This window comes from Artibeus jamaicensis, unplaced genomic scaffold, assembly GCF_021234435.1.
Source record: "Artibeus jamaicensis isolate MK-2021 breed Jamaican fruit bat unplaced genomic scaffold, CSHL_Jam_final contig_2002, whole genome shotgun sequence".
Lineage (NCBI taxonomy): Eukaryota > Metazoa > Chordata > Mammalia > Chiroptera > Phyllostomidae > Artibeus > Artibeus jamaicensis.
In genome coordinates, this window is record NW_026521408.1 from 750,718 (window position 1) to 764,190 (window position 13,473).

Below are 13,473 nucleotides of genomic sequence, written 5' to 3' on the forward strand. Positions count from 1 at the left end.
TTTTATTATATGGAGGGATAGATCACTCTCAAGTGATTGTGTTAAAATTGTCATAATTCTTGCATAATATCTTTTCTATATGAACTTGAGAATTGTGTTAATTTATGTTAGATGTATTTTAAGAGATTAAATCTTTGTTTCCAGGAACCTTGTCTTATGATCCCCAATAATTTTTTAAATTTTCTTTTCTTAGATCTTATATTTTTCTTACTAAATTTATTCCTAAGTATTTTGGAGTTTTAAACGTGCCTTAAGGTATCATGGTAAATTTTTTACAGTAAATTTAAAAAGTATTGTTTCCAATGGAATTGTGGTAGAAAAAAATGTTTTAGTTAATTTAATGTTCTGTTTAATTCATAATTGCCAAATTACTGATTTCTTTACCAAATAAAATAGGGTAAAAACAAACATATATGCCTTTTTTTAAAAATTTAATGAGGATTTAAGTATCTTGAAGTCTGTCATAAAATTTATCTGTGAATGGCACACTAGTTGTTTGAATTCTGGATAAATAGAATTTATTGAATGGCTTTCTGTTTTTGTTTTTTTTTCTTATTCTGTCCTAAGGTTGCTACAGCTGTAAATATGAGACAAGGAAACTACCAATTAGATGGATATGTTAAAGAATATTCTTTTATAGACAAACTGCAGCCTAAAAAGTAAGTTCATTGTGCATTTATTTTAGTATTTTAAAGTTCAGCATATTTCTGCAAGTAATTTTAGCATTACTGATAAAATGTCATTCTCAGATCAGTGTTTTTAACCCACTGTGCTCTTTAAGTTTATAATTTGTCTTAACCATTAATGAAATGGAGACTCTGTTCCTAAGGAAGCAATATTAGTTTGTCTTTATTTAAAGGGGGAAAGAAAATAAAGGAAAACAAGATTACGATATCAGATCAAGAATAGCAAGGGTAAGATTCTAGCAGAAGCTGTGTGCAGTAGGGGAGAATAAGGCATGGAGAAAGATTAAGAACTTTTCTGTTGACTGTTGAGCACGAATACACTACAGTAGAGGACTTTGGGAAGAGTATATTGACAAATGATTTATAAAAGGAAAAGTAATAACTTTGGGATTCTTTTAGTCATTTTTCCATTCCTTTGTAAGACTTTGCACATTAATAAATGCTTTTTGAATCATTGATGCGGAGATTTTTTAAAAAGGATATCCCAACTGGAGAGCTCCTATGTTATTTTTATTGTATCTATTTATTTTTTCTGTTTATTTTATTTTTTTTAGGCAGAGGGGAAAGGAAGGAGAAAGAGTGGGAGAGAAACATCAATGTGTGGTTGCCTCTTACGCGGCCCCTGCTGGGGACCTGGCCTGCAACCCAGGCATGTGTCTTGACTGGGAATTGAATGAGTGACCCTTTGGTTTGCAGACCAGTGCTCAGTCCACTGAGCCACACCAGCTAGGGCTGCATCTATTTATTTATACAGGTGTGGGCAAAAGTAGGTTTACTACAATAATTAATAAATAACAATACAACAATAAACAAACTCTGTTTCGTGTACTCACAACTATAGACCTACTTTTGCCCACTCCTGTATGTTTCCCTCTGCAAGTCAATAAGCCCCTTTGAGGTCATGGACAACATTTTACTGCTTTCTACATCCCTGGTGCTGGACACAGAGTAAACATTCAATAAGTGTTTGTTAGATGAAAAACCACAATACAGTATTTTGATATTCGCTATAGTTTTTCTGAAAAATTTTTTTGGTCTTAAGTAAGTTTACATTTAGGATTGACTTTGGAATGGATCATGGTGAAAAATAGTAAAGTTTGCTCTTTGTTGCTTTGCTACTTTTCAGGAGTTAAAGAACCTTCTTATTAATTCACTGGGATATGTTTTGTTGATTTTAAAGAAGAAGGGAGAGGGAGGGAGGGAGAGAGAGAGAGAGAATATCATCTATTGATTGCCTCTTGTATGTGCCCAGGCCCAAATCAAACCCGCAGCCTTTTGTATGGGATGATGCTCCAACCAACTGAGACACCCAGCCAGAGTGATTTTTAACTTTTAAAAATACTTACTATGATAGTAAATTTTGTGGGAATTAAAAGAAGTATAGGATACCCTCAAGGAATCTCATTTGGAACTTTTTTGTTTCGATAATGACACCAAAGCATCTATAATGCACCCAGTTCCTCATCTCTCATTCATTTTATCCCCTCGAATTCTGACTTCCACAAGATCTCCCATATCCATAATTTAGTCATGGTTTCCTCTCTTTGCTTATCGTAGATGATTGAGAACCCAGTCATTATATGAACTATTTTTTGATAGAGAGTAAAAGAATAGAAGGTTAAAGCTGTTATATTAATGTTGGTTAAAATAATGTACTTGACATTTTTTAGGATAAAGAATTGTTCTCAGGACTTGAAAAAGATGGCTGATAAGCTAACTATTGGTTTAGAACATTCACCATCCACATACAGGACCGTTTTGACTTCGTCAGCTGTAATGGCGGTATGAAAAATGTTATTTGTGAAGTAAGATCAAACCAGACATTTTTACTGTCTCTGGTAGCTTAATTTTCCTCTCCCCTCAAGCTTCCTATAATTATAAATTCTTTTGGAAGCTTAAAGGTAAGAGAGACATCTATACTTCTTACTTGAACCTCTTGTTTTATTCTAAACTGTGCTTGAACAATTCTCTTTTCTTCCAAGGTAGTCCATTCTACCTTAGACAGTTCTGTTAGTGTTCTTGATATTAACCTGTATGTAGTTTCTTCCCTTTGAACCTAATTATTGACTTCAGAATTTATGAAACTGGAATAAAGTACATGTCTCTAAATTCTAAGTGTGATTTATCCAGTTATTTTAATGGCATCCAAAAGGCCTGATAGCATTTGTTGTTGTTGTTGATGATGATGAAGATGATGATGGAAGACTGAATTTTACCTGTTACTATACCTGATAACTTTAAATAGTGTTTTTTTTTAACTTAAAATTAGAAAAAGAACAAACTCCAAATGCTGTTAAGTGAAATATTAAGTCTTTTTGTTAAAAAGATCTTTAGTGAGCTGGGGAAAGAAAGAGAGCACTTAATCTTGCTATCTTTTACTGCAAGTTTAAATCTCAATATAGCCAAATTATAAGTTTTTTCTTTAAACTGTTCATTTTTACATGTGTACACACACTGCCATGATACATTTTTCAAAATAGTTTTAAGTTTGAAAATGGTTACAGAACATAATCTTATTTTTTCAAAAAGTTATCTAAAAATATCTGGAACGCTATAACCAAAACCTAAAAAGGTTAGTAGTTTTTAATCTCTGGGTAAGTAGAATTAACAGTGTTGTTTTTCTTGCTTGTTTTCAGATTTCTATAATGGATCTAATGTTGCTTTTGTAACCAAAATAGTAATGTGGTATTTTTGTGACTAATATAATGTATCTAAATATCTATTATTGTATTTGTATATGGTCCTCCTTTCCTTTTTTAGGAGACTAAAACTGCAGAAGAAATTGATGAAGCACTAAAGACAGCAGGCAATAATTTTGAACAATTAAGTATTGCTGTAAAAGTAAGCATTTTGAATGGTCAAATTCTATCGTGAATTAGGGCAACGTCTCTTTAAATGTGCGTATTTGGATAGTCTATCACTGAAGTTAGAGTTTAGCACTGAGTTATTAAGCGCAATGATCTAATGACAGAGAAACATACAGAAGAATGAGAAACTCCCATGGCCTGCTAGTATTGTTTTTTTTTCTTTTAAATATGCTTGATTGATTATGCTATTACAGTTGTCCCATCTCCTCCCTTTATTCCTCTCCACCCTGCACACCCCCTCCCACCCACATTCCTCCCCTTTAGTTCATGTCCATGGGTCATACATATAAGTTCTTTGGCTTCTACATTTCCCACACTATTCTTATCATCCCCCTGTCTATTTTCTACCTACCATCTATGCTACTTATTCTCTGTACCTTTTCCTCCTCCCCTTCCTACTCCCCTGTTGATAACCCTCCATGTGATCTCCATTTCTGTGATTCTGTTCCTGTTCTAGTTGTTTGCTTAGTTTTTGTTTTTGTTTTAGGTGTGGTTGTTACAGAATTGGTTTTGTAGAATTGTGCTATCAGCCCACTGATGTGGAAGCTGTAACAAGGAACCATGATTTCTTGTGTCACGTCATTGCAGATCATCTTGCTAACATTGCTCATTACTTGGCTGTATATCCTTCCCAGAGTCTTACTCTCTTTTCTTCCTTACCCATCTCCCAAAAGAGAGGCTCTTTTGGTGACAAAGAATAAGCAACAGCAAATTTACAACCAAGGCAATCAGAAAGTTATAGGTGATATGGGAGTTAAGGCTTCAATGTATAAATTTCAAGTAGGGGCAAAATTCAACCCATAACAGTCTTGCCCTCTGCTCCGCCTTCTCAGACTCGTCCTTCTCACATACAAAATATCATCACCCCATTCCAATTTAGTTTTAATCTGTTCCAGTATCAGCTCTAAGTCCAAAATCTTATCTCATTTAAATATCTTCTGATCAAGTGTGGGTTGAGACTCAGGGGCCAAATTCCTCTTTAACAGTGAAACTGTGCAACTAGGTAAGAAATTATTTTCTTCTAAAATACATTGGTTAGGCAGGCATATGGTAGACATTCCCATTCCAAAAGGGAGAAATTGGAAGAAAAAAGGGGGTCACAAATCTAAAGGAATTATTCTTTGTTTAAAAATGCAGCATGTGGCCCCTGACTGGTTTGGCTCAGTGTGCTAGGCATTGTTCCACAAACCAAAAGTTCACTGGTTCAATTCCTGGTCCAGGCACATGCCTGGGTTTGTGGGCCAGGTCCTGGTTTGGGGCTTGTGAGAGGTGGCCAGTTGATGATTCTGACACACATCAGTGTTTCTTTTCCTCTCTCTCTTCCTCCCTCTTCTCACTAAAAACAAACAAAAAATTTTTTTAATAAAAATATTTTTTAAAATACTTGAATTAAACTAGTTAAATTTAAGGAATGGTGCTAGAGAGAAATTCAGCTCTTTAAAATGACTTGTTTCCTGTAATGACAGAAAGGGATAAGAAAGACGCTTAGAATACTTAGTGGATTTTCTAGGCCTTTTTGCCAGTTTATTAGTATACAGTGCCAACAGAAGTGACAACTACCAGGATTTGAAGTTGAACCGTGTGACTTACTCCATTTTTATCATCTGATGTTCTCCTGTGTTGTTGTTTTGAAAAATCCAAAAGTACCTTCTATTTTCAAAATTATGTTGAACAGTACAATTTCTACCAAATTAAAAATACCAAATTAGGTTTTTTATTGTGTTCTTCCCAGGTCCTCGAACACATACACATTCAAACAGAAAAGGAGACAGACAGTCTTTTAGAGGATCTGGAAAAACAATTTGATCAACTTTTTATTTCTCTTGATTCCAGGTAATAACTTAAAAATATAGACTCAATCAAAATGAAGTTTTAACATCAGCTTATTATTTCATTTCTTTATATAGGTTGAATTAATGAGTAAATTTTAAACAAGTTTGGAAGGCAGTAGGTGGTCTCCACAGGCTGATGATTACAATTTCAAAATAAAGAACAGTTTGTTCATTCTTTAAATTATTTCAGCTATCTGTCTTCTGGTCCCAAAGCTAACTGTTAAGACAACATGCTGCTTCTTAAAGTAGCATAAAAAATTATTTGCAAAATATGAATCTGTGTTGTAGAATTCAGCTTGGAAAAATGGGAAAATGCAAACATTATCTTATACTTAGTTCCATCATTTTTTCATGTTTTTATCTGTAACAGAGCAAATAATGCCCTAATACTTTCTAGTATTCATTTATAAACAAATATACAGTGTGTCCATCACTTTTTTAAAAACTCTGATATATGCGATCATCAATCTAATTCACATTTTACATTTGAAGAAACAGGATCATAAAAGTAATGGCATGTTAAAAAAATATATAAGTAATGGCACCTTTTTGCCTGTCCTTTTTTTCTAAAAAAAAAAATCTCATTAGGATACCTAGAACATCGGCTCAGTACACTGTCAATGAATCAGTTGATATTCTTTATAACATTTAAATGATAGGTCATACGCATGCATTTATTTCATAGATTTTATAGTGGTAAAATATATAACAGTTTTTAACCTTTTTAATCATTTTGAGTGTATAGTTTAAGGGTGTATGGTAATTTTATGTTTAAATCTCTAAGGAAACATCAAACTTTTCTGCTGTGGCTACACATTTTACATTTCCACCAGCAGTATGTATACTCAGTTCTGGTTTCTCCATATCATCGCCAACAGAGTTATTTGCTATTTTTTTTAATAATCATGTTTGATGGGTATAAAGTTGTATCCCACTGTGATTTTGCTTTCCATTTTCCTAATGTCAGTTATGTTGAGTATCTTTTCATTTGCTTATTTACTGGTCATTTGCATACATTTTGGGAAAATGTTTTTAAAAATGTTACTATTTTTATTCACATCCGCTCCCCCCCTTTGGCAGCCATCGGCTTATCAGATTGTTCTCTGTATCTATGAATCTGTTTTGTGTTTTCATATATTCTGTTTTTGTTTATTTTATTTTTTATCCCTACCTGAGGAATTTTTATTGCTTTACAACCTTTCAGGGGTTAAAGAACCTTCGTATTAATTCACTGGGACAGGTTCCATTGATTTTAGATAAAGAGGAAGTAAGGGAGGGAGGGGAAGTGAGAGAGGAGGGAGAGTGGGGGAGGGGGAATGGAGAAGGGGAGGAGAGAGAAAAACATCTATTGGAACTCGGAACTCACAGTCTTTGTTCTAGGGAACAACACTCCAAACAACTGAGTTACAGTTGTGAGGGCTATTTTGCTTTTTTGGATTCTACACATAAATGAGATCATGTGGTATTTGTCTTTCTCTGACTTACTTCACTTAGCATAATACATCTAGATCTACCCATGGTGTCACAAATGGCAAGATTTCATTCTTTTTATGGCTGAATAATGTTTTATTCACACACATATCTTCATCATCTATCAATGGACATATAGGTTGTTTCCATAATCCTTCAGTGAACATAGGGCTGCATTTATGTTTTCAAATTAAGTGTTTTGGGGTTGAGGTGTTTGTTTGTTTTTTTTAAATAAATACCCAGAAGTGGAATTCCTGGATTATAACATGGCAGCTCTATTTTTAATATTTGAGGAATCTCCATACTGTTTTTCACACTGGGTGCACTGATTTACAAGCCCATCAGCAGTGTACAAGAGTTACCTTTTCTCCACATGCTTGCCAGCACTTGTTTGTTGATTTATTGTTGATAGCCATTCTGACAGGTGTGAGGTGATATTTCCGTGTGGTTTTAATTTGCATCTTTCTAATGGCCAGTGATGTTGAGTATCTTTTCATATGTCTATGGGTCATCTGTATGTCCTCCTTGGAGAAGTGTCTGTTCAGGTCCTCTGCCATTTTTTAATTGGAATTTCGGGGGGGTGTTAAGTTGTATGAGTGCCCATTTTTGAGTTGGATCATATATTTTGTTGTCAATTGTAGGAGTCCTTTATATCTGATTGATACTAATCATTTATCAGATATTAATTTTCAGATATTTTTCTCTTATGTGAGTTGCCTTTTTACTTTCATAATTATGTTACTTGATCTACTGAAGTTACTGATAAAAGTCCAATTTATTTCCTCTTTTGTTGTCTATGCTTTTGATGTCATCACCAAGAATCATTGCCAGCTCTAATATGAAGCTTTTCCCATATATCTTCTACTAAAAGTATCATAGTTATAGTTTTAGCTCTTTTATTTTGGTCTTCGATTCATTTAGAGTTAATTTTTGCATGTGGTGTAAGGAGAGGGTCCAACTTCATTTTCTTCCATGTAGGTAGCCAGTTTCCCCAGCATCATTTGTTGAAAAGATGGTCTTTTCTCCACTGAATAATCTTGGCATGCTTGTCAAAACTCAGTTGACCATATAGGTAAAGGCTTATTTCTGGGCTCTCTATTTTATTCTATGCCAGTAGCACACTGTTTTGAATACTTTAGTTTTGTGGACTTGGCCAAAAAGTCTGCTTAGTTTTTTCCATAAAATAAAAGACACATTTTTCATTTTCATCAATAACTTTATTATTTTGGACAGTTTGAGTATGTCGGCTTTCTTCTACGCGATAGAATGTTAATCTTAAATAATCTCTCCATTTGATTGCTATGAACTTTAACTGGTCTACCCAACCATGGAGCATCATCCAGCAAGAAATCTCCAGCACAAAACTTCGTAAACCACTTTTGACACATTCGATCAGTCACAGCACCTTCTCTATACAATGCACAAATCTTTCTTTGCGTTCAGTTGTGTTTTTACTTTTCTTGAAATAATAAAGCATAATATGCTGAAAATGTCCATATTCTTCCATCTTCAATATTAAAATGGCTAAATAAAAATTCACAAATTATGATAAATATTTTTGGTTTTTTTATGAAAAAATTTATTTCACACAGTTCTGGAGGATAGCAAGTCCAAGATCAAAGCACCAGCAGATCTGGTGCTGGTGAGGCCTATTCCTGGTCCTTAGACAGCCATGCCCTCACTGTGCCCTCAGATGGTGAAAGGGGTGAGGGAGCCCTCTGAGATCCCATTCATGAGGGCTCTTCTCTCCTGACCTACTCATCCCTACCTCTTAATAACATCACATTGGGAGTTAGGGTTTCTTATTGATAATGCTATTATAGTTGTCTTGATTTTCCCCCCTTTGCCACACTCTATCCCCCACTCCCTCAGGCAATCCTTCCACCATTGTTCATTTCCATGTGTAATGCTTATAAGTTCTTTGGTTACTCCATTTTCTATAAGGTACTTACATCCCCATGGCTGTTCTTTAACTATTTGTACTTCTCAGTCCCCTCACCTTTCACCCATTCCCCCCATCACATTTCCCATCTGGCAACCCATCTAGTAACTTCTCTTCTTTTAAGAGTTTCTCTGTATCTTTAACATTTGGTCTTTTAATTATGGTGTGTCTTGGAGTAGGCCTCTTTGCATCCATCATAACTGGGACTCTCTCTGCTTCTAGGACTTGTATTTCTATTTCCTTCACCAAATTAGGGCAGTTTTCTTTATTTTTTCAAATAGATTTCCAATTTCTTGCCCTTTGTCATCTTCAGGCATCCCTATGATGTGAATGTTGGACCTCTTAAAGGTATGCCAGAGGCTTTTTATACTATCTTCATTTTTTTTATTCTTTTTTTTCTTCTTCTTGTTCTGCATGGTGGTTTTTGCTTCCTTACGTTCCAAATAATTGACTTGATTCTTGGCTTCATCCACTCTACTGTTTTTTCCCTATAAATCTTTTCTTCATTTCAATTCCTGTATCCTTTGTTTCTGACTGTGTCTTTTTAAGCCAGTATTCCGAACTCTGCATCTGATAAATTGCTTATCTCCATTTTGTGTAGATCTTTTTCTGGAGTTTTGATTTGTTTTTCATTTGGTCTATGTTTCGTTGTCTTCTTGTTTTAGCAGCCTCCCTGTGTTCGTTTCTATGTATTATTTAGAGCTGCTTTGATTCCATATTTTGGTAGTGTGGCCTAATGTAGTACAGTCTAGTGTCATAGCCTCCCCTATCCACCAAGCTGGTTACTAAAGGTGTACCCCTTGTGTGTGTTCAGCATACTCTTCTCTTGTAGTTGAGCCTTGGTTGCTGTTAGCAGATCAATGGGAGGGAATTTACCCAGGCCAGTCAGCTACAAGGACTGGCTGTGACGACTGACCACCACCCTCCACTCTCCACCCTCCATGGAGGGTCAGCTGTGCAGGGCCAGGGAGGTGGTGCTTCGATGTGATCTGTAGCTGTCTCCTGGATGGGCTGGCTCTGGGGTTTTGCTGGTAGTGCACAGCAAGGTCAACCCCCCACCTATATTTTTCCTGGGGTACTGTTTCTGAGCTGTAAAGCAATCTGTAGTGGCTGCTACTTAGGTTGGGCTTGGAGATTCCTTGGAGGTTTAGCAAGGGGGCAATGGCCTCTGCTTGCCTTGATGCCAGACACTTCTGTTTCTCTCTGTATACCCTAGTGCCTTTCAAGCTGCTACTGGATGCTAGAGCTCAGAGGGAATGAGTCTTAGTAGGTGAGTCCGTGTATGGGTTCCTTAAGAGGAACTGCTTGGGGCTCCAGCAGTTTCTTCCAGACTCAATCCCTGCTGGTTTTTGCATCCAAAAATTGTAGAGACTTATCTTCCTGGCACTGGAATCCTGGGCTGAGGCATCTGGTGTGGGTCTGGGACTCATTACTTCCAAAAGCTCCCTCTTGAGTGTTTATCCTCATGAGTGAGGGACCAGTCCATTCCTCATCCGTGCCTCTCCTGCCAGTCTGGATGGATGTAGTTTCTTTAATTGCATAGTTGTCAGCCTTCCATGCAACTCGATTTTGTGGTTGTCGGACCTCCATTCAGCTCAATTTCTGATGTTCCTGAGTTTTAGTTGTTCTATATTTTAGTTGTAATTTTGATGTGGTTTTGCAAAGAGGTGAGCCATGTCTGCCTACTCCACCATCTTAACTGGAAGTCAATAAATTTCTTTTTAAATGCGCTTTGATAGGAGATCTGTGACAATATATCTACCAATATTGTTTAGAATTAAGTTAAACCTAAGTGCTACTAGAGCCATCTCACGGAAGAAACCAAATGAACTTTTTGACCAGCCAAATAAGAGTTCTTTAAATGTTTATTTTATTATTATTGTTCCAGTTTTTCCCCTGTGCCCCCCTCCCCTCACCCCTCACTTTCTCAGTCAGTCCCCACTCTGTTGTCCATGTCCATGAGTCATTCATACATAGTCTTTGTTTAATCCCTTCCTTTTCCTTCTTTCCATCATTTCCCCCTCCTGCCTCCCCTCTTAGAGCTCTCAGTCTATTCCATGTTTCCAGTCTCTGGTTGTATTTTGCTCATTAGTTTATTTTGTTCATAGATTACAATGAGAGGTGAGATCATAGGATATTTCTCTGTCACTGACTGGCTTATTTCATTTAGCATAATAGTCTTCTGTTCTCTCCATGCTGTTGCAAAGGGTAGGAATTCCTTCTTTTTTCTGCTGTGTAGTATTCCTTTGTGTAAATGTGCCACCGCTTTTAAATCCATTCACCTGCTGATGGGTGCTTAGGCTGTTTCCAATGTGACTATTTTAAATACCACTGCTATGAACACAGGAGTGCATAAGTTCCTTTGAATTGGTGTTTCAGGATTCTTAGGGTATATTCCCAACTGTGAAATTACTGGATCATAAGGCAGTTTCACTTTTAGTTTTTTTAGGAAATTCAGTGGTGTTTTCCACAGTGGCTGCACCAGTTTGTATTCCTACCAATAATGCACTAATGTTCCTTTTCTCTACCACCTCATCAGCACTTGTTGTTTGTTGATTTATTAATGATGGCTGTTCTGACAGGTGTAAAGTGATATCTCATGTGGTTTTAATTTGCATCTCTGTTGGCTAATGATGTTGAGCCAACATCATTATGTCTCCGGGGCATCTGAATGTCCTCCTTGGAGAAGTGTCAGATCCTTTGTACATTTTTTTAATTGGATTGTCTTCCTTGTAGTGAGGTATATGAGTTCGTTATATAAACCCTTGTCCAGTGCATCATTAGCAAATATGGTCTTCCATATGATGAGTTCCCTTTCAAGTTTGATTATAATTTCTTTAGCCATGCTGAAGCTTTTTAATTTGATGTAGTCCTGTTTGTTTGTTTTTTCCTTGATTTCCCCTGCATTACGAGATATATTGGCAAAAATATTGCTGTCTGGGATACCTGAAATTTTACTGCCTACGTTTTCTGCTGGGACTTTTATTGTGTCACAATTTATATTTAAGTCTTTAATCCATATTGAATTTCTTCTAATGTATGATATAAGTTGGTAGTCTAGTTTCATTTAAAATTTTTAAAAATTTTATTGATTATGCCATTACAGTTCTATTTCCCCCCTTTATTCCCCTCCACCCTGCACACCCCTTTCCCACGATTCCCCCCTTTAGTTTATGACCACGTGTCTCAAGTTCTTTAGATTCTATATTTCCCATACTATTATTGCCCTCCCCTCTATCTATTTCCTACCTACCGTCTATGCCACTTATTCTCTGTACCTTCTCCCCCCTTCTCCTCCTCCCACTCCCCTGTTGCTAAGCCTCCATGAGATCTTCATTTCTATGGTTTTGCTACCTGATCTAGCTGTCCTCTTAGTTTGCTTTTGTTTTAGGTGTGTTTGTTACTAACTGTGAGTTTGCTGTCCTTTCACTGTTCATCTTTTTATCTTCTTTTTCTTAAGTAAGTCCCTTTAACATTTCATATAATAAGGGCTTGGTGATGATGAACTCCTTGAATTTGACCTTATCTGAAAAGCACTTTATCTGCCCTTCCATTCTAAATGAAAACTTTGCTGGATAGAGCAATCTTGATTGTAGGTCTTTGGATTTCATGACTTGGAATACTTCTTTCCAGCCCCTTCTTGCCTGTAAAGTCTCTTTTGAGAAATCAGCTGACAGTCTGATGGGAACTCCTTTGTAGGTGACTATCTTCTTGTCTCTTGCTGCTTCTAGGATTCTCTCCTTCATTTTAATCTTGGCTAATGTAATTATGATGTGCCTTGGTGTATTCCTTCTTGGGTCCAACTTCTTTGGGACTCTCTGAGCTTCCTGGATTTCCTGGAAGTCTATTGCCTTTGCCAGATTGTGGAAGTTCTCCTTTATTATTTGTTCAAATAAGATTTCCACTGTGGCTGTTCCTCTTCCTTTTCTGGTACCCCTATAATTCGGATGTTGGAGCGTTTAAAGATGTCCTGGAGGTTCCTAAGCCCCTCAGTTTTTTGAATTCTTGTTTCTTCATATTTTTCTGTTTGGTCATTTTTTCCTTCCTTCTGGTCCACTCCCTTGATTTGAGTCCCAGTTTCCTTTCCATCACTATTGGTTCCCTGTGCATTTCCCTTCATTTCAATTAGTTTAGCCTTCATATGTTCCTCTAATTTGTGACTAAAATCCACCAGTTCTGTGAGCATCCTGATCACCAGTGTTTTGAACTGTGCATCTGAAAGTTTTGCTATTTCTTGGTTGCTTAGAGTTATGGACTCTGGGGCTTTGAGATCTTCTTGAGCCATGTTTTGGTCTGTTCGCACCCCTTATGTATGAGGGGCAGAGCCCTAGGTGTTTACCAGGGTGGGGCAACCCAGTTGCTGGGTTGTGATGCTGTGTGTGGGGGCGGGGTCAGAGTGGGGCAATAGCGGTCCCCTCTGCTGCTTTCTGCTGCCGGGGCCTGCATGGTCTGTCTCAGTGGTCTGTCTCACTGTTCGTTCCTTTGCCTGGTTTATCTGCACGTGCATGTGTGACCACGGTCAGCCAGCCTCCTTGCGCCCTCACTGGGTCTGCCTGTTGCAACCCCACACCTGGGATCTGCCAACCGCCATCCACGTGCCTGGGTCGGTCCAGCAGAGTTTTCCTGCGCAACCCTGCTCTGCCAGTCACTGGCTCCACCCCTCTTACAGATCTGGC

At 37.1% G+C, this 13,473-nt stretch overlaps 1 protein-coding gene across 1 annotated transcript in view; it reads left to right on the forward strand.

The window, feature by feature from the left end:
* Nucleotides 1-13,473, forward strand: part of RNF17 (ring finger protein 17) — a 163,111-nt gene that overhangs the window by 13,498 nt on the left and 136,140 nt on the right. The window contains exons 3-6 of the mRNA XM_053657917.1: nucleotides 568-659; nucleotides 2,357-2,468; nucleotides 3,447-3,527; nucleotides 5,286-5,386. Coding sequence (XP_053513892.1) covers nucleotides 568-659; nucleotides 2,357-2,468; nucleotides 3,447-3,527; nucleotides 5,286-5,386 — 386 coding nt within the window. The remainder of the gene's footprint in view (nucleotides 1-567; nucleotides 660-2,356; nucleotides 2,469-3,446; nucleotides 3,528-5,285; nucleotides 5,387-13,473) is intronic.